Here is a 21,564-nt window from a genome sequence, read left to right on the forward strand (position 1 = left end):
AGGGCAGGGTTTGGTATTTTGCAACTTTTCGCTCTTTTTCCCCTTTTAAAGGAGGCACAGTGCTCTACCACAGTTTTGGAAACCCTCAGTGTTATTTAGCTTTCAAGTGAGGCTTCCTGAAATTAGGTCTGTGCCAATTAGAATTTTTCTAAGCAAAATAGGAAAAGTCATTACCCAGTAGAAAGTTGAAAGGTGTAGAGGAAAAAGAGAGTAAACTTAAATGATTACAGGAAGCTGAAAACGTTCTCATACTTGACACACAAGAGAAGTGGGAGAAATAAACTGAAAAATTGGAAGGGTTAAGCACAGCCTTTCTATGTCTCACAAATGCAATAGCAATTCGATTGCTAAGAGTGGTAAGGAACCTTAGGTAAGTTCTCCGATAAGGACTTGGAGGCCCTACAGATCTATGACATTAAGGGAGCCTCCTCTTCTACAGGATTCTTTCTATCTCACCTTCTCTGTCTTGCCCTGGAACACTCTTCAGCACCTGCTACAGTTCATTGTTTCTTAATTACTTTATGGATCTACATCCTGTCTCCCCAGCTAGATGGAGGCTCCTTTGAGATCAGGAAGAATATGACTTCTGCACCTTCCCTGAAGCACAAGTGCAACACTGAACAGGTGGAAGGTCCTCAGTCATACACTTAGTGGCCCACATGATCAGCAGGTACTAGTGGGGAGAAACACTCTTCTACTGCCATCTCTTTACGACCATCCACTTCTGAGTACTGAACTTCACAAGCCTGACGAAATTTTCTTCTTTCCAAGTAACTGTCCTTCCAAACTAAGGTTCTTTCCTTAGCACAGTCTATTTTTGTTGGTTTGGCAAACATGTACTGACATGAAATTAGCATTAATGTTTCGGGAAAATATCCCTGGATCCTAAGTATATTTGGGGAAGCTGGTTTCCCTTGGTTTATGGTTGAGAATTGTCTTTGTAAAGAATGAAATTGGGAAATGATCCAAAAAAAAAAAGAAAACGCAAAGATTGAAATCCATAAATACCAGTAGCTTAGCGTTAAAAAATACTAAGGGCTTCTAAACTAAACACTTTCATTGTCCACACTAAAATATTTTATTTATCATTAATCAAATAAGTCCAGTTGACCCTTGAATAACATGGGGGTTGGCTGCCAACCCCCATCATGCAGTGAAAATCTGAGTATAACTTTACAACTGGCGCTCCATATCCCCTGTGTCCTTGGTTCTGCATCTGTGGATCCAACCAACGGTGGATTGTGTAGTATAGTAGTGTATACTCAGATTTTTTTCAGTAATATAAGTGGACCCTCAAGATTCAAACCTGTATTGTTCAAAGGTCAACTATATACCCAAATGTTCTTTTCTTAGAATAATGTGTAATTATTAAGCATGAAAGGTGGCTGAGGTACAGACAAATCACCTGACTTGTGCTCACACCCTTAGCTAATGCCAGAGGTGGTTCCGTCTCAGTTTTCAGTTTTTGAGATCATGTACCCGGTACCCTCCTAGAAGAGGCAATAAGAACTCCAGCTAATGTTTCTGATTGTCTGGATTCTGAAATACCTGGCTCTTTGTGTGAGTTGAGCTAATTTAATTTCACCATATATATGTGTGCTTGTGTGTGTGTGACCTTTTCTATTTCCTACTAGTAGGATAGATTTGTGTCCAGTTGCTACCCAATATGACAACTGTTTTCAACACAAGGAAAAGAATTCATGTGATTTTATTTCTAGGTGGCTCCTTTAATTTTTTAAAAGCAGTCTACTTAGAACTGTTAATGTGGGATGATACTGTTCTTTTCCCTATCTCATGTAACACCTGATTTAGGTATGACAGCTCCCCAATCTGATGTTAAGGCACCCAGTGTGTCTAAGAGGGGCCAGAATTCTTTTTTTAAATGGAGATTTGGATTGTGTCTAATGTTACAACTCTCACCCCACGAATCACAGTGAATCCTACCCAAAGAGACCTATGGATTTTTCTCTCTTAACTATGGGTCTCAGCCATTCTTTTCTTATAGGGAAATTCCCCAGTGAATGGTCACTTCATTTTGAGGCCACAATTAGCCAAATATTCCTCTTCCCTTCCCTAACACGCTTTCCTTCCTTTTTATTCTAAAGAAGTAACTGAGCCTTACACCTTGAGTAGAGTATGGGAGCCATGAGTAAAAGCAATTATGTAAGTACTTAGCACATACCTAACCTAACCCTTTCTTTATAATAAATTACACATAAAGAATATGAAATTCAGGTGAATTACCCATTACTGAGTGCCTACCAGGAAGGGTTAAGTTGTGCAGGACTGCAGAAATAAGTGATAGAGCTGGAATCTGAACCTCAGTCTCTGAATTCCAGGCTTTTATCCTTTTGGTCACAATGACTCTGCCTTTCCACCCTGGGCAAGTTTCATAAGCAATTAGAATATCACCAACCGAAGGATCACAATTTCAAATCCACCCAATTCCCATAACTATTGGGACACAACGCAAAAGAGGACCCCTCCCTCTAGTCATGCCCTTTGCAGTGTAACTTTGCCGCTCCTGCACCTCCTGCCTGAATCCTGACCTGGACTTATAACTTGCTTTGACCAATAGAACCTTTGATAATAGGTAGAAGTCAGTCTAGGCTTTAAGAAGCTTTGCATGCTTCTGCTGGTTCTTTTGGAGCCCTGCTGGTACACTCTGAATAAGCTCTGGAGAGCCTGCTGGATAATGAGACAGGGCTGTTAGCCTTCATCACTACAGTCAACCAGCCAGCTGCCGCAGACACACTGAGTGAGCCCAGCCGAAATCAGCTGAGCCTGGCCAGAGCAGCAGAACTGCCCAGCTGACCTGAAGACTCATGAGGAAAAAAAAATGGGTATTATTTTAAAGGCATTAAATTTGGGGATGGTTTGTTATAGAGCAAGTACTACCTGATACAGCTATCAAACAAATTCACTTTGAGAAAGCAGAGAAAGTGAAACAAAGTTGCTCCTGAAAGATGGCTCCAACACGGAAAAGCTTGTTGAAATAGAATAAATTTAGATATCAACATGAACAATTAGGTATTTGAAAATCTACATCCAGAAAGTCCTTTTAATTGTGAGATTTAATTCATTTTGAATCATTAAAAAACTATTTTCTTAAAGTCCCTCTTTGAAGAGGTAGAAACTTTATACTGTAATATGACTTTTAGAGAGTTAACATTCTCTTTAAGAAGAAGCTAAAGATAAAGAGATCACATGACAGAAGCAATGAACTTACTTATAAAACCGCAAAAGTTTGTCAAGACATGAGAGGATTGCTCTTCTTCAGACAATTATCCTGATTTACCTTAACGGAGTTCCTAAGAGGTTCAAGTAGTGGAAGAGTGACTCAGAGTAGAGGAGTGTGGTGGGGAGGGAGGATGGAGTGGAGAAGGGCCAGAAGGGAAGCACTCTGCACTCATTTTAACAAAACATCCATCACATATGCATTTTTCAGTTCCTCTTCAAACTTACGGCCAAAAAATCTGATAATGGTACCAGAGGTGAAAGGCTCCATTATGTAACTATAATTACTTAGTTTGAAAGTTAAGATCATAATGAAGCTAGTTTAAGAATTACCTTAATTAAAAACAGCTTATGAATAGCATGGTATGGCATAATGGACACAGTCCTCAAGCAGGAACCTTTGGCATTTAAGGAGCTGTCTAATCTTAGCCATGTCACTAAAATTAGCTAACAGTTCACAAGTGCTTTACAACTGCCAGACACTGTGCTATGGGGTTTATACCCATTATCTCACTGTGCCCATTTTAAAGGTGAGGGAACTGAGGGCTTACAGGGTTACAAACTTGCTCAAGGTCACACAACTGTTAAACAGTCATACCCAGAGAATTTGACTGCAGAGTCCTAATTCTTACCCACAGTACTGTCCTAACTGTACTTGGCCTTAGTTTCCTCATGTGAAAAGTGAGGACTGGACAGAAAGACTGGCTTCCGCTGAAGTGAATGACAGGAGCACACTCCTTGGTGGTTTGTGTTTTAGGTAGTGATGGGGACTGGCACCCTTCCTGAACAAGGAATGCCCTTGGCGTACATGCCAACATCAACTACTCTGTTTATTCCTTTGCTGCTACACACAGATACAGAAACGGTGAAGCTAGTTTGGGAAACAGGTCTATCACCAACAAGCAGTCACCCTCCCAGCAAAGGTCTGGCTGCCTTTGGGCTTTCTCTTCAGTGCCTGGCAGAACTGGCACTAAATGCTGAATGAACAGATAAATATTCCACAGCCTCTGCTGGAAAGAGCCTGAAATTGGACACCATTGTTTTAACATTTCCTACAAATATTTTAAATGTAACATCCATAAGACCATAAGCTTCACAAAGACAGAAACAACACTGGCCTTGCGCGCTGCTGTATCCTTTGCAACTTGACTTGTGCCTTGCATATAGTAACTGCTGAACACAAAAGTTGTTACTGTTATTGCTGGTACTGGATTCTTACAGTTCCAAATTTGCCCTGAAAGGGGTAAAATATATGACTAAAGGTAAAACCACGTTATTTGCTCTTCTTCTCTGTGGTTCTTTGTTTAAAAAGCCAAACTAAATTGAGTATCTTAAGTGCTAAGTGCTGTAGCATTAGCTCTGCTTGTCTTAAAAGAATGGATCTAGTTGAAGAGATAAATAATAAATAAAGAAAACAGTATTAATCCAACAAATAGTTATTGGGCACCTACTATGTGCTGTATCACTGACTTAGGTATAAAAACCTGTATGGTTAGTAGTTGCCATTGGATACCATCAGATGAAGGAAGAGGCTGCTATGAGCTGGGCTACATAAAAGAAAGTGTACGAAGTTAAGTGGGCATCAAACTGGTCAAAAGGTTACACAATGTTAAAAGCAGAGAGGATGAGGCTGAATTCCAGACTGCAGTAGTCCTCAGCTACATCATATGGCACGCTGGTATGTTGTGATCAATTTTAGGATTTGTGGCAGGGAATCTGTTATTAATAATGATTTACGTATTTTCATTATAAAGTAAAAACACTGCCAGCTTAGAATGATTTGCTGTAACCCTTGTGAAAAGTAATTTGGAAATACCTGTCAAAAATGTAAGTGTATATACCCTTGATTCAGCAACCCTACTTTGGGGGAATCTATGTTTAGAAACAAAGTTGCTATTTGTAAGGATACATAGAAAAGGGTGTTTATTGCAGCCTTGTTTGTAGTGGCAAAAATCATGAAACAACCTGAATGGAACATTGTACAACTAATTAAAAAGAAAGGGATCTACATCTGTTTATCTGGAAGGATGTTCAGCGTGTACTGTTAGAAAAGCAGGCTGCAGAGAAACTGGTATATGATGATCCTATTCTTATTTAAAAACAAACAACCCAGAACGCTTTATATGTGCGTGTGTATGCTTATATGATTATACAGAAATGTGGAAGGGGAAACAGGAAAGGAAAGGAAGGAAGAAAGAGGAAAGGAGAGACAATGAGGAAAAGTTTATTACATTTTCTTGGTATAATTTTGCTGAAGGGAATGAACACATCATTTTTGTAAGTTTTGAAAAGGCATTTGTGAAAATAGTAATAAGCAAAAACCATCTTTAAAAGAGCCAATTCACAGACTATCCTATGATCTCAGGTACACTCAGATGTGCTTTCCTGGATATGACAGATCAGGATACAGCTGCATGAATTGTGCATAACCCACGTTCTCCAAGGGTTCTGGAGTATCCACGTGGCTGCTATTTGGCGTATGGGTTGTGGTGGAAGGAAGATGGAGAACCACAATGCTATAAGTAACAGAATCACAGACATTTTTTGATTAGGGGAATAACAGTGAAAGCAGTGTTGCAGTCAATTTGAACTAGGGTATGGCCAGTTTTTTTGTTTTTTGTTTTTCTGTTGTGCTGGCTTCTCCGGGAACAGAAACTTAATTCCCACCTGGTTTCCTGCCTTTGTCTCTTACTCCTCACCCAGTGTCAGCGTCTTTGTGGTCTCACAAGCATGTTTCTTATTATCCACTTCAATATTTTCAACTAAACTTGAAAGACTGATTAAGATCTCAAACTCAGGGTTTCTTCCTTTCTTTCTGAATTTAAATAACTAAATTAAATCTAGTTGTGTTGTTGTTCCATTTAGGATTTCACTTTGAGACTTTTGAGAACGTTTATATATTTTAAAGACTGGCTTCAACAACAGTCTCTCGTATTTATGATATTCTGTTCTCGCTCTTCTATCCTAGTTGACTTGACAGCATATACTACTCTCTCCCGCCCCAATTTAAAATTGTCGTCTCCTAATTCTCCAGCTATTCATTATCTTTTGTGGCTGCTCTCTTTGGGTGCCTTCCAGAGCACTGTCCTTGGTCCTCCCCTCTTTTTTTCCTGGATACTAAAGCAGTTCATTCTTAAGTGACCATATCTGATTTTCTGGCTTTAGCTAATACCTACTTACCTTACATTTTCTCTTTTCTGTGACTGTCTTTACCATATTAGGTTGAACTCTCCTACCACTCTTAGCGGAAGAGATAACTTATCTTACTAACTTTGAATTGCTGCTATATACCATAGACAGAAGAAGTCAAAACTATAGGTAGAATAAGTCAAATCTAAATAAGCTGAAGAACGATAATCTGGAAGTTCAAGCAAAAATAAGATACCTCCTCTCTTGGAGTGTTCAGTCATTATACACACAGTTATCTGAAAAATGGGCAAACTGATTTCTTGCCTGACTTGTCTAGATAAATCAACACAAATGTACACATTAGATGTCTGCAAGCATAACCTCAATTCTTAAACAAGTGAAAAACACAAAGATGAAAGCTACAAAAGGTTACTAGCTTAAGCAGGATAAATTTTAAAAAGCCAAACCTCAAACTCTTCATTTCAAAGCTTTGGTTACCCTAATTTGTTCAATGGTAAATGTACCAGAGCTGTTGTAAGACACTGTGAAAGAGCAATTCATTTCAAAGTCTTAGAGCCAACTTAAAGGCTGACAACAATTAAAAATAAAATTCTTTATGTACACTTTGTCTCCAGATACATAAACGCTTATCCATCTTAAAACCTGTTTCCCATCTGGAGAAGATAACCTGGGCTATCATCTCTCTCAGTGATACTGTCTGCTGACATTTCCTTTCTCTGGAAAGACAGGAGTGCAATCCATCCTTATACATCTTAGTTTATATGTCAAGTTTGTTTATTCACACATTCAACGTGTATTTATTGAGGTCTTACTATGTGCTAGACACTCTTCGACTTGCTGGGATATAGGAATAAGCAAGGCAGACAATATCACTGCTCTTATGGAACTCAGGTTTCAGCAGGTGAGCAGATAAGACACAAACAATTAGGTATATAATGTTGAGGGGAAGGGAAGAGTATGTGAAAGATGCTACTATTTCAGATAAAGCAGTCAGAGAGGCCTCTCTTAGGAGCTGATGTTTAAGTGGAGACCTAAATAAAGTGAGAGAAAGAGCTATGTAGATATCCAGGAGAATGTTCCCAGGCATAAAATGCATCAGGGGACCTAAAAAGAGGATTATGCTTCTTCTAGAGAGTTAGGCGATATTCTTAAGTGACTAGAAGAAAAAGAAAGTCTTACACCAAGGGGGTATAACCTGAGGTTATGCACTAAGCACGCAAATCATGTTTTCTCCTTGTCTTATATCATATAATGTATAGGATGACAACACTGTGCACATTAGTTTCCTCCACAGGTGACGAAGTCTCCTGCTGGCTCATTCCCAACTACTCATTCCTCATCTAATCAGCTCATTCTTTCCACCTGTCTCAGACTCCTTGTTACCGCCTTTTTATCCCAAATAACTGAATCAACTCCTGTTTCCCATGCATCCACACACTCTCCTCCTCTATGAAGTTTCAGTTATGCCTTCTGGGGTAAGTGGACATTTCAAAAAGCAAAATGGATGTGGAAAGTTGTGGGGTGGGGTGCAGTGGGAGGCAGGGTGGAACAAGTATGAAGATCTCGAGAAGATCTGTGAAGTCGCGGTTGGGGATATCTCTCTTCTTTATCTCTGGATGCCCAATGCCTAGCTCAGTAAGTGTTTGCTGCTGCCAGGGCAGTTGGAAGGACCTTTGAGATGTTGTAGTTAACCTCCCACTCCACCCATCTCAAGAATTCCCTTCCTAGGACAGGCCTTTGTGGCTCGTCCACCTATTAACACAGTGTAACTAGGCTGCTTATATATTTCCCAGTATTCATACAGAAGCACTTAGGCATTCGAAAAATCAGACTCAACCAGACACTGGAACTGGCATTTAGAACTTCCATTTTCTTCTTCCATGGATTTCTTAGTTCTAACTTTTTCTTCCGGCTTCTCTGTTTTCTCTTTCAAATAGTGTCTTTGGTACCCCCAAAGCACCGCACGGTCTTGTTAAGTGATTATTATCTTGTTAAGTGATTATTATCTTGTTAAATGATTATTATCAATTAAAGGATCACTCATCCCTAATATATTGAATTAGAGATTATTTCACCTATTTTTCTTACCTTTCCTTTAGAAACATTTCTCCTTAGATTATATTCAAAACCTAGTACCCACTGACTGCACCGACACCAGCCCACTGTATGTGTTTAGTGATAAGAAACTGCCACTTAACGTGTTTCTGTACTTGGTTCTTTGTTATCTAAAGAGATTTATATCTTTGGTTTAATCCACTAAATTTTTCTGCAGTTTTCTTCAACCACTTTATCAAAAAGAAAGAAGTCAGTAAATAAAGTCAAATGAGCTTCATAACTCTCCCAAATTTATGAACTTAGGATAAATTTTGGTATTTATTATAGTCAGAAGCTCTTTTTCTCACAGCTTTTCAAATTAAAGTTTCCTAATGACAAAGGATCTTTGCATACTTGATTTTACAAGAATACCAGACAGTAAAACAGAAAGGGGGGTATCCTGGCGTTTATTTAGAAAAAGATAACAATGTGATTGAAGTTATCAGTATGGCTATTAAGTTTAGATGGCATTGAAAAGCTAACAAAAACTCCAAACTGAAAAATATATCAATGTAAAAAAGTGATCTTGGCACTAGAAAGTTTTAAATATATTAGTCCTTATAAAACTGGGATCCATGACCCTTCAGGGATTATACATGGTAGACACTGAAAAAGTCTTAGTGCTTGATAAATAGGAAATACCTCCATAGGCACAGATGTCCCAATGTACTTAAGCCAGTGAGGGTCATGCTGGTTTGAGCTCAGTAGACTTTGCAGAGCTTTAAGAATTCCACGTTGAATTTTTTAGTACTTTTTAATTTTCAAAGTAAACAACCATGCATAAAACTCGCAAGCAAGAATGCTGGGTGCTCTCCCTATTTTACAGAAGCTGAAAACTGTGACAGGGAGCCGTAAGTGACTACACAAATATACGCAAGGCAGCAGAGAGGCATGATCCCATTTCTCCTTTATATTTTGTTTACAAATTCACTGACGACAAATAAAAATTATTAAAGATCCAAGAGGGATTTCTAACACAATATCAAATATTTCCCTTCAGATCACTATTAAGTATTCCTATGTTTTTCTTTTTTTCTTTAAATGTCTCAGATTTCCCCACCTATAAAATTAAGGTAAATAACAGCTGCCTTCAATACCACAAAGCTAAGGACAGAATCAGTAACAATATAGAAACTAGAATTAAAAATCTTCATAGGGTTGTTAAGAGGTTTAAATGAGATGAATGCATACAAAGTCCTTAGCATAGTGGTGCCACAAAATTAAAGATTTTTAATAATCTTTTTTCCTAAGATTTTTAAGGTTAAAAATATATAGGAAAGAATATGGACAATACAGTTAACTTCAAAGTAACTTTCACAGAATACCTGCCTCATCTGTATTATGTTTCAGATCTCTACAACTAGAGACCAGATGTTGAGAGAAGCCTGCTGAGGAGCTTAGACTATTGAGAATTAGGTATTCAAAGTGTGATACCACTAATTCTGTGATCTTTCTCTAGACACTTTCTATAGGTCTCATTTCCTCATCTCAGAAATGAGAGTGTGGGGAGTAGATGAGCTCTCAACTCCCTTTAAGCTCTAATATAAAATCATTGTACCAAACATAGAAAGCAAGCTTTGAGAACCCAAGAGGCCCATCTCTCTGGCTCTACCAACAACAGTGTTTACATATTATTTTCTATGTACCACCAACTACGTTATTTTAAATTATTATTTCATAAAAATACCAAATCTGGGTTCATTCTTGTCTTGTACTTCTTGATAATGTACAAAGACCCAGTTTTAGTATATCATTCCCTACCCCAGTTGCCTCCTTCACTAAAACAATAGGTTAAGAAGATTGTAGAATTTTAGAAACAGAAGTACACACACGTTTTGAAAATAATTCATATATAATTGTAAAGAAAATATTTTGACTCTAAAACACCTAATTACTCAAGGTCATAGATTGGTTCAGCTCAGCCTTAGAACTCAAGTCTTCTAATTTTTGGTCTACTTCCTTCTACTATTTCTACTATTGAATAACTAAATTAAATTGTTTGGGAGGGATTTGAAGATTAAAAAAAAACACCAAACTTGCAATTTATATCATCTTAAAATTAAGAAAACCCTTATCCCCAATAATTACAAAAGCACAAAAACAGTAAAACAACAACAAAGTAAAAGTGTCCATAGCAAACTGGTAGAGCTTTACAGTTCAACATGTGACAATCATAAGGTCATAAGTCACTGCATTGCCCCAACCAGCATGAAATAATAAAGCCTGTACTAAGTTAGATGTCATTTCACAATAGCTTTAAAAAATTGGCTATCAAATATACTTTCATAATAGCCACAGCTAAATATTAAGAATAATTATGAAATCAACTAGAATAAAGGTTAATTTTATTGTAAAAAGAAAAGTTAACATTTATTGCAACAAACTGTATGTCCTAAACACTGCATACTTAAGTTGAACTCTCAAATTGTTAAAAAAATAAAAATTCAATGTAAGATAACGTGCTAAACATTTACAACTAATCATATCATTAAACCTTTCTCTCCCCACAGATATTTTTGGAGCGCTAACAGCGTGAATGAAAAAAATTCTAAAATAAGAGGCTTTCACTAAATTTGTTGTATAATAGTTTTAATCTCGCTGAAACTTGCTCAAAAGAAAAAAGTTTTACAGCACTCAAAATTAATATTTGAGTTACTCTGGAAAAGTATGTTTAAGCATGCAGCTCTACTAAGATAAGTCATTAATATTTAAACTGGCCCAGAGATAAAATTAGGTGATGACACATTTCCATTCAAAATAATTGGCTTTAAGGACCATATTGCAATATAAATAGTTTAAATGACCATCTGGCAATTGCAGAATCCCATAATTTATTATATATATGTAACATAAATAAGAACTTATTTCCTTAACATTCCAGCAGAAAAATATGCAACCCATGGAAATATATTACTGAAGAAGAGGGTTGTACTCCATAGTCAGATGACAGTGTATGTCAAAGTGCACTAGGAAATATAAAGTGGTTATATCAACATAACACATCATCCTTGTTTCAACTACATGCCAGTAATTAGATTTTTATTGATTAAATAGCAGCCTATAAAAATGGGGAAAATATGAACTTGATCTTAGCTGAAATAATCTAAAAGGAATTAAAATCTCCATTCCATCTTTTTTTTTTGGTAATAAAGTATAGCAAAAGACAACAACGTAATCCTATAAACATCAGGGTTATATTGCCACAATTAGCTTTAGATTTTTACCTCAGATAAAAGAAACTAAATTGTAATCCTGAAACACAGCCCTAATTTTTTCTTTTTTTAGTCCTCTGACTTCATGACAGCTGATCCAAATTGTTGGTTTTCGGAATTGCTCTTGATGTTTCTAAACTTATCTTCCACCTTTCCACATCTCCACTGCCCCCCCCCCTCTTGCCTGCCTTCCCCCAATACCCTTTAATTCACAAACTCCACTGGAAACCCGTATTCAAGGGACATTTGTGACGGTAGTGAGGAATAAAAAGGCAACCTGTCAAAATTAGGTGTCTGGGGGTTGAACTCACTCTCTACAACTAATTTTTGAACCACTATAAAATTGTTTACTTTCTAAACTATAACTTACTGGGTAAAATCAATACGAAAATTACCATTAAAACTCACACCCTAATCCAGGCTAACATAAAAATGATCATGCAAAATTCAAAGAGAGAGGAACACTTAACAGATCTTTTCTTTTTTCTTTTTTCCCCTAAATGGAAGTTCCCCATAAGAATATTTTTATTTACTTGAAAATACAAAACACGAGTAGAACAAGCCAGAAGGAAATGAGAGCAGCTGGCTCTCTGAAGTTACAGAAGTAAGGGGAGCATGGGCTTCGAAGCACTTCTATAGAGGTCAATAAGTAGTTGATTTTTTTCAGTTATAGTTTAATTCAACAAAATATTTCTTGAAAATTCTTTTGCAACACGATTTACCAATATACATTTTCCTTGACTCAGAAATATGGAAGCAAGTGCCCATTACTTTGGCAAATACCTGTAAAAACGGCATTACACAATTACCAGGATGTCCTCAGAAGGGTAAATGCTATTAGGCACAAACCTATTTTGTCTATTTCATTTGCTCAGATAAACAGCAGTACATAATGAGAACTTACTGCTCAGTAAAATTAGGTGTGATCTTAAAAGTAAGAAAAAGTGGGTTTTAAGAAATATGCCCCAGGCTTATTTTAAACCCAACGTAAATTAAGATTTCCTAACAACTAGCCTATTTCAATCACCTGCAGGCCAGTGTGGATTAAGACTTATAATCAACCAATTAATACAGATGTTCTTTCACATTAGTCACTCTTCAATCTCTCCTTCACTAAAATCTCAAAAAGCCCCTAAAGTGATCTCTACACACATATGAATTTTACTACTATTACAATTTGCATTTAAGCTACATTTATGGAAGGTATGTTTCAGAACAGATCTTTCATAAAATTTATAAACAGTCAACATAATGTTAAAAGTGGTCAGATTAACTAAAATATCTGTAACATCAATAGATAAAACCAAAACAGCATTATAATACAAATTATTTTATCCATTATAAAAATATAATGGAATAGCCAAAGAAACATCACAAGAAGTAATTTCAATAAAATCTGACCACACACTAATCACACATTTCTATACTGGAGTCATTCCACACTAAATTGACACACCTGAATACACAATGTGTTTTACCTTGTGTTTTTTTTTTTTTTCCTTTTACTAATAATATAGCCTTAAAGAAGTAGAGGGTTTTAAGAAAAGGAAAAGATTATCATAAAGCTAAAAATACACAAAGAGCCAAAAGCAAATCTCCTTTAACATTCAGAAATCGTTTTATGAGTGAATATCAGAAACATTAAGGTTAAAAAAGACACTGATTGAAACACTCACTGCCAGAACCTTTGGAAGGAGAGGAAAAAGGAAGTAAAGTATCCATTAAAAAGGGGGAAAATCAATAAAAATCTCTTCTTTATGCCTCCCTTCTCTGAGAAAACATTCAACATGATGTTAATAAGAAAAATGAAAAAGGGACAGACTTTGCTTCACTCATCCTGTGCTTGTACAGGTCTTCATTGGCATTTACATTAATAAAATTAGACACAGGTGCAATTAATAATGAGATGTTAAAATCGACATAAATTTTCATAGCTTCATTAAACGGCAACCAACAGAGCCCTAAACTCCACCTAAGACTGAATTTACAAATTCATCTTGCATCATTCTTTCTCTCCAATAATCATACCCTTCAGAAAACGATCAACTTTTTAATACTAAAGTTTCAACATAATCCCAATAAAAGCTCTAATTCCACCTGAAACCATTTACTTCTTTGCCTCTTTTCAGCAGTTTCACCATTAATGCTCAAGTGAAACAATGCTGAAAATCAAATCATGCAGAAATCTGCCTTCATCAATGTTACACGTTTATGCTAAATTTACTCAATTTCAGAATTTAAAAAGCATATTAAGGTAGAATGGCTAGTTCGTTTTACTTAAAGAATGTATTTGAGTATCAATGAGGTTTCTCTTGTTTTACTATCAACGAACTTAAACCTTAAAAAAAAAATTTACTATGCTCAATCATAACACTCATAATTTTACAATTTAACATAATAACTGGATGTTGTGCTATGTTGACACATCAGAAGGAATTGCCTTCCCTCCCAAAACAGAGTGTAAAGTGTCTTTTTTCAAGCATACTAAGAAAAAGCAATTTTAGGTGACATCTTAAAAAGTCAAATTACAATTTTTGCTTTAAAAAAACTTAAATAAAAGGCAAGTTATTAGTGGATTTAATATTTCTATATCTAAATTCAGAAAGTCAGTATTCAGTATAGTTGTCTCAACATGTTGATTTACCTGCTGATTACTCAGGGTCACTGGCCTTAACGTTTGGCTGGAACCAAAGTAACAATATAGAGAAGAGAAAGCAACCAATTTTAGTTATATCAAGGCTATTGTTTGGAAACAACAGGCTAATTCAATGATGGTAAAAAAGAAACATTGTTTCAATTTATTTGGAAGAAGCTTTGTTCTGGGTAATCACAGTTCCCAATGTTAATCCCATAAGGTACAAAATTTTCAAACTTTCTCAAACTATCCTGTAAAGATATTATACCTTTTCATTAGGACACAAACTACTGATTATAATTCCAAATCACACACTGGCATAAAATAATCATTTCACTGGATATTAAAGAATCTTGAAAGAGCCACATCATCATTGCTTTGTCTACTATCATATGGCTGTTATGAGGCTGACACACTTTAAATGTTATAAACTACTGGAAAAAGTACTAAAATGATCTTTAATGATTTAAGGATAACTATATTCATCTAAGACTTACTCTCCAGATCCTAGATTCTATAGGGCTTAATGAAAGTTCATTGTGAATGGAAAATGATAAGTTCTTGTTCCATGCCTTTTTTATAGTAAGGAAATTGGTAACATTACCATGCTGATTATCAGAACAAAAAGCATTAATAATCACCAAGCTTTTCCTAAGATATATGATTTTTCTTTGTACAATTACATGTTTTATAAATCAATGTAAGTTTCCTACAGAAAACTTAGTCAAACCAACTGTACTTACTCTTTCAAGACAAACAAGCACATTCAATCATCAATTCCACTGCCAAAAATCTGAGATTGAAAAATTTAAAACACAGCATGTCTTTTAACATTTAAACACAACAGCTTATGCGATAACATCTCAAATCTCCTTACTGAAAACATTTTAAACCTTCATTTCAGAATGATAGCAATAAAAAGTTGAAATGTTCTTCTAAGTAAAATATTATTATTTTAATAATAGATTAGTAGGTAGTTTATGTTAAGACACACAAGAACCAAGGATTTTTTTTTCTTTTGATAAGAAACATCTAAGCCTTTTAAAGGAACAGAACATAGCCTAAATCTAAGTCTAAATTTTTTCCCCAACAAGCAAAGCTTCCTACCTTAAAGAGGAAAGAAAAGAGACACCTCAGTATTAGAATATACCTTTACCAGAAAAAGCATTTTTAAAGAGAGTTTTAAATAAAATCTTCAATGACTAGTTAATGTGAACAGTGACTATCACGAATATTTAAGAACTTACAGTACTTACATACAAAGAAATCACTGTGTCTACTATGCCCTTCCTCCTCCCTTAAAAAAACCCACTGATTAATCAATCTTGTGTCTCTACAATTACATTTTTATATTTTCCTTCACACCTAAAATGTGATATACATTTATCTGAACTGGGGGTGGGGGTGCAGGATAGAGAACTTAACCCCTAGGAAGATACACCTACATTTAGAGCTTTCTCCTGGTAATTACATTTTAACAGACCTTTCTGAGGTCAAATGGAAATGTCAATATACTTATAAATGATGGAGAAAAAAGGAGACAGAGAAACAAATCAAACATAGCTGAGACTGAAGCTCAACAATGCTGGCCATCAGCTATCTACTTGAGAACTTGTAAGAACATTTGAAAGTAAAATCAAGCACCGTGTTGCCACCAATTCCTTTCTTAAAGAGACCAATCAGCAGACACAACTTATCTGCTTTAGGTCAGGAACTCTGTGGGCAAGTCCCACGTCTAATACTCTCGGTCAGGTACACTGCGCACTGACTGCATTGCTTTAGCAATCTCAGAACTCAGATTCTTCAAGGTTCAGTTTGAAGAAAAGGGTTCATTGTTAGTACTTCTAATTTTTAACCCTTTAATCTCCTCAGGCTAACACTTCACAAATGTACAAATACAGCACAACGTTTGATTACGTGAAGTATTACGGGTGTTTTTCATCGTAGTGTAAGAGCATATTCTAAAACAACTTAAAAAATATGCACAATATATATATATTTCTAAACATTATACCCCCTTGAATTTACATATTTTTTACCAAAGACACCTGTAAATGAGCAGTATTCTTTTAAATTTTTACATAAAAATTTCAGTTACTGGCCAATGGGATACTAAATACCATTATTTCAGGGGGAAAAAAAAAATACTGGGAAGGGTTTTGTACAGACCAATCACTTAGGTTTTCTACCATGCCTACTTTCAAGAGCCCGCTTAAATTTATTCACATGAAAAAGCACTTGAATTGTTGTCGAACACATTCAAATAAATGAATATTTAAATCTATCAATTGATCTTAAATGTACCATTCTCAAGAAACAGAAAGCATTAATCTTACCTTGAATAGCCATTAGAAAAAACCGATCGACCGGAGAAGTTCAAAGTCCCTAAGGAAGTCAAGTTATCATCTCCAGATCCTTGGCATCTATTCCAATTTTCTGAACCAACAGGAATTGGTGGAATGACATTAAAAATAGGTTTCTGATCCTGCTGTTGAGAAAGGGATGCTGTATTCATGTCGTAGTGGTACATCTGTCCCCCAGAGGTACTCACACCATGAACAGAAATGGCAGACATTTTATTACCAATTATATTTGCTCCAGAAAAGCTGGCCTGACAATAAACTGGGCCCAGTTTCTCCTGCTTAATTACTCCAGGGGTGCAGAGTTCAATAAAATCTTCTTTTTCTGTTTTCACTTGGGGCAGTGGCACACTGTTGGGGCTTGATAAGATCAGATCTCCATTATCCTTAATTTTAGGTTTAGTGTCCGGTAAAACAAGAGGCTTACAGTCCTCTTTTGCGTTTCCTTCCAGAAGGAATGGATCATCCTCTCCTGCCAAAGGAGAAAGCAAACAGTTTTCATCTATCAAGAGGTCTGAGCTCCAAGGACTCTCACTTGTCTCTTTACTTGGGGACCCAGAAGAAAACTCCAAATCCTGGAGTTTTTTCCTCCATATGTCAAAGGTGCTTTGGTCTGTGGTATACAACTTCACGTTACCCCCATTAGTGCCAGTCTGGCCCTTCAAATTTTGCTGCTCTGAAGATACATCAGAGTGAGTTTTTGGAAACTCCTTCTCTGGGGGGGCTGATGCTGCATTCTTGGGGTTCTCTGGAACACTGGTCGACCTATTGAGGTTTGCGATGCTTTCTTCCAGAAGCCGAAAGTCTGTTTCCCCAGAGGAAAGGCTCATTTGGCCCTGCTGTGGGAATCCCAGGTCATTTCCCATTACTTTTGTCTCTGTCTCTCCCATATACAGTCCCATTGAGAGTGAAACTGCCTTGGACAGATCTGGCTGCTGCGCATTGCTTCCGGAGCCTTTTGGAAAATCAACCAAAAGTCTTTGCTGCTTGGAGTCAGCCTGAGAAGCAGCAGCCAGTGAGGGTGAAGATGCAGAAACCTTCACAGTAGCTCCTCCCCTTAGGGTTTTATAGAAGTCCATCACATTTCCCCTCTCTCGACCAAGCACACTGCTGGGGATTTCTTCTCTACTGGGGGGGCTTAATGATTCCTTGGGGTCCATCAGTGAATATCAGCTACAAAAAAAAAGAGAGGGGGATATAATAAGCTATAAAATCCCATTATCTCTGTGATCCGATTAGTAAGAGCCTGTTAAATGAACCTTTTAGTTAATTCCGAATCTAATTCCTTGTTATCAGAAGAGTAGATTCTGACTTCCATAATATAAAAGCCGTGTCTCCTGCTCGCATTCAGTGTGCCACATTTAAAAGTACAATGCAGTCCATTCGCACAGCTGAGAACAAAACTATCAAACTAAGCTTGGCTATTCATCCTGCCACTCACAAATTGGTAACTTCGTTAATCACAGACATTATAATTCATTACATCTGTTTATTCTGAAGCTTCAAGTTGATGTCAAAGTATTTAATTTAAAAAAAGGAAGTATGATCATTGAAATTCCTACCTCTTTTCAACCAGTCAAGGCTGTTGGCTTTTCTGAGAACTAATAAACATAAAATCTGATAAACACTATGCTAGAATTCTCTATCTCTAATTACTCCCAATTCCTCTCCTACCGGCTGGTCACACATCCAAACCTTTTAGTACAACCTACTGGTGAACCATGCATTTTACTTAGAAGATAAACAATGATGGTCTGCTCATCTTCCAATAGGGTAGGAAAAGGCTCCTATTTTTAACCGATATTTCTTACTGAATGTGCCTAATAGTGCCTGCTTTCAAATTTTGGACATATGAAATGAAACACACTGTATACAAGCTAACTAAAATTTAGATTTAAAAAGGAATGCGTAGTAGCTTCTCATTACAATATTTTAAATACGGTATAAGAAATATAGCTCTCTCAAGCCCTTACAACACAATAAAATCTAGATGAAGCTACATTTTCTTTTAAAACTGCTTAAGACCCTCAGTATGAAATACTATGATGTCTCTAAATTAAGATTTTTCCTTTCCATATATTGAAGTATTGAAAAACAAAGGGAAAAAAAAACCACCCCAGAATTGTAAAATCACATTCATATAAATCCAAGTAAAATAATACAATGCTCAGAATAATTCTCCCTGCATTCTAAACCTTCACCTATCCTAATTCTGAGCCTACTCTCAAGAGGGTTAGGTTGCTAGAAGATTGTTGACAATCAAGATGTTTTAAGAGGTGGGCAGAGACTTTGATAAGCATATTTGCGACAGTATAGTCAAATCCTGTCCAATGAAAGTCTTTTCCCGTACAGAGACTTTAAGAAGCATAAACTTCACTGGCCCTCGCTAAAAGTGGAGCGTGATGAAGGTAGACAGAGAGGTGGGGACGTGCCACTACAAATTTTGAGGTTGAGGGTAAACTGCTTATCTCCCCGCCCCTCCGCCGTGTTTAGCTGATAACGATCTCTAAACACAAGGTATCAAATGGAGCCTAATGAATTTCCACGCCACTTTGACAGCTGCCTTCAAACTCGAAACCAAAACAGTACTTCATAAAACGAAACGATCCCTCAAACGATTTTATCCCCCCGTTTAAATTGCAAATAACCCTGTCACCGTAATTGGCCTTAATGAACCATGCCAAGGGGTCTTAAGCAGCATTACAAGGCTGCAATTATCAAGTCTGCAACCTCAAAACGTCCGACTAGCGCTTGTCAAAAATCGCACCACGAAACTATTATGGTTCGGGAGGGTCTTCTTCTAAAAGGGGCCACTTCAAAACGTCAGGAGCGAAGTGATGCCAAGCGCTAAAGAACAAACCCTCGCGGGTCGGGGGCGGGGGGGTAGAGAAAAACGCGAGGTTAAAAGAGAAATGTGTCCAGACCTGTTGAGTTCTTTCTCCGACACGCCCACTTCTACCAGATAACACCAGCCCTGGCCGAAGTCTCCGAGTAGCAGGCTGTCAGCCCCCTTCGTGTGTACAGGCGCGCGCACACACACACTCACACACACCCCTGCGCGCCCGCCAGAAAGGAGACGCACTGGAGCCTCGACACAAACCCTGCTCGCGCTCGGGCGCTCTAGGGTGGAGCGGACAGAGTCGGGCGAGCAGGATTCAGACGCGGCTCAGCGTTCACCAAAAAAAATGGGTGTCTGGGAGGCCCCCTGGGAGGGAAAAGAAAAGGGACTTGGGGAAGAAGGAAAAAAAAAAAAGAGAGAGAGAGACCAGGATTCCTCACCAGCGAACGAGAGCCTGGAAACCCGGACGGCTCGACGAGGCTCCACTCGCAGAGAGCTCGGGTTCCTCCCCCTCGGCCAGGGGACGGCGGTCCAGGGAGAGGAAGAGGCCAGCGCTGTCACCCGCGCGCTGCCCTGTCGTCACCGTCCCCCGGCCCTCGCCAGCCCCCACCCCCACTACCCGAAGCTAATAAAACTTTGCAGGCTCCCGCGGCGCCCCCGAGCCGGCCTCCCGGCCCCGGCCCGCACCTCGGGGAACGAGCGCCCGTGGGGGCCCAGCCCCCGGCCCTCCCCTCCCCTTACCTCTGCCGGCGGCGCCACTCACCCCACACCGTCCGCCGCTCCCACCGCAGCCGAGATAAACAACTTAGCGTGTGAAAGCAGGAGGAGCGGGAGCGAGAGATTTTTTTCTCTCTAAAAAAAGGAAGTAAACAGCCGCCCCCTTCTCCATGGGGGGAGGGGAGAGCCCCTATTTGAGAAAGTCTCCCATTTCCCGGCTGACAAGCCAGCTCCCCGCCCCGCGCCCGTCTTCGCGGGCCGGGGCTCTCGGGCGCGCGTCCTCCGTGCCGGCGCCCCGCCGCTCCGGCTGCGGCGTCTCTTTCCACCCACTAGAATCCGTCCCCGACGGGCGGGCGGTGACTGGGGCTCCCGTCACAGACTCGAGCTCGCAAAATGGAGGAGGAGGAGGAGGAGGAGGAGGGGAGGCAGCGCGGACAAGCGAAAGGGCCGCCCGGCCGCTGCAGACGAGCGGGACCGAGCGGGGGGCGGGCGGAGGCGGCGCCGCGGCGCGCACACACTCGCACACACACGCGCTCCCACCCCACCCCCGGCCGCTCCCCGCCCGAGGGGCCGCGCGGCGGCGCGGGGAACGGTGCAACCTGTTGGCGACGCTAGGCAACTGCAGGGGCGGCCGTGGCCCCCGCCCCCACGCCCTCCGCGCGGGCCCGGCCACCGCGGCCGCGACGGCGCCTGCCCGCCCGCGGCCCCCCAGCGCGGCCCCCGCCGAGGCTGCTTCCTGGGCGCTCGAGGCTTCTCCTCGACCCCCCACCCCTCACCCCCCCAGGAAAAAGGAGAGGAGGCAGCGGCGGGGGCCGACCTGGTCTTTCTGGGGCGGGCTTCGGAGGGAAGCCGAGTTTCTCTAGTTTCTCTTCTCGCTGCTCCTTCCCGCCCCAGCCCAGCTCTGCGACTCCCGACCCACTCCGGAGCTCGCCCGGTCCCTCGGCAGCAACCGTCAGCGCCCCTGCGGGTGACAGTGGGCTGGCTAGGGGAGCCGGGGCGCGGCCCGCAGCAGAGCCGCGAGGGTGGTCCGCGCCGCCGCCCCCGGGCCGAGTTGAGCAAAGTGTGTCACTTCGCACGAGGCTACAGGGTTGCACGGAAACGGTGCAGCGGCGTCTCGGCCCCTCGTAGGGCCGGACGGCCAGACACGCCCTCTGGGGAGGCTTCAGGGAGGGGAGGGCAGGGAAGGGGGTCGGCGCATACATACTCTGGGCCGGGGGGGAGTCGCGTGCCGGCGGTCCCCCACCCCCGCATTGTCTGGGCGGCCCTGTCTGCAGCCGCCGCCGCGTGCTCGCACCAGGAGAGAAGTTGCAAAGCAGAACC

At 39.7% G+C, this 21,564-nt stretch overlaps 1 protein-coding gene across 7 annotated transcripts in view; it reads right to left on the reverse strand.

Annotated features, from left to right (window-relative positions):
• NR3C1 (nuclear receptor subfamily 3 group C member 1) overlaps positions 1-21,277 on the reverse strand; it is a 127,194-nt gene extending 105,917 nt beyond the window's left edge. For 2 of the 7 annotated variants that reach the window (XM_029218798.1, XM_029218803.1), the window contains exons 1-2: positions 20,269-20,601; positions 16,665-17,861 (exon numbers count right to left, since the gene is read on the reverse strand). In XM_029218798.1, coding sequence (XP_029074631.1) covers positions 16,665-17,848 — 1,184 coding nt within the window. In that variant the 5' untranslated portion in view covers positions 17,849-17,861; positions 20,269-20,601. Of the gene's footprint in view, positions 1-16,664; positions 17,862-19,612; positions 19,721-19,967; positions 20,061-20,268; positions 20,693-21,061 lie in introns of those variants that run through there. The other 5 variants (XM_029218799.1, XM_029218802.1, XM_029218801.1 and 2 more) reach the window with 5 other exon arrangements.
• Between the last annotated feature and the right edge of the window lie 287 nt (positions 21,278-21,564).

Source organism: Monodon monoceros, unplaced genomic scaffold, assembly GCF_005190385.1.
Source record: "Monodon monoceros isolate NGI ecotype Baffin Bay Population unplaced genomic scaffold, NGI_Narwhal_1 Super_Scaffold_12, whole genome shotgun sequence".
NCBI classification, from domain to species: domain Eukaryota; kingdom Metazoa; phylum Chordata; class Mammalia; order Artiodactyla; family Monodontidae; genus Monodon; species Monodon monoceros.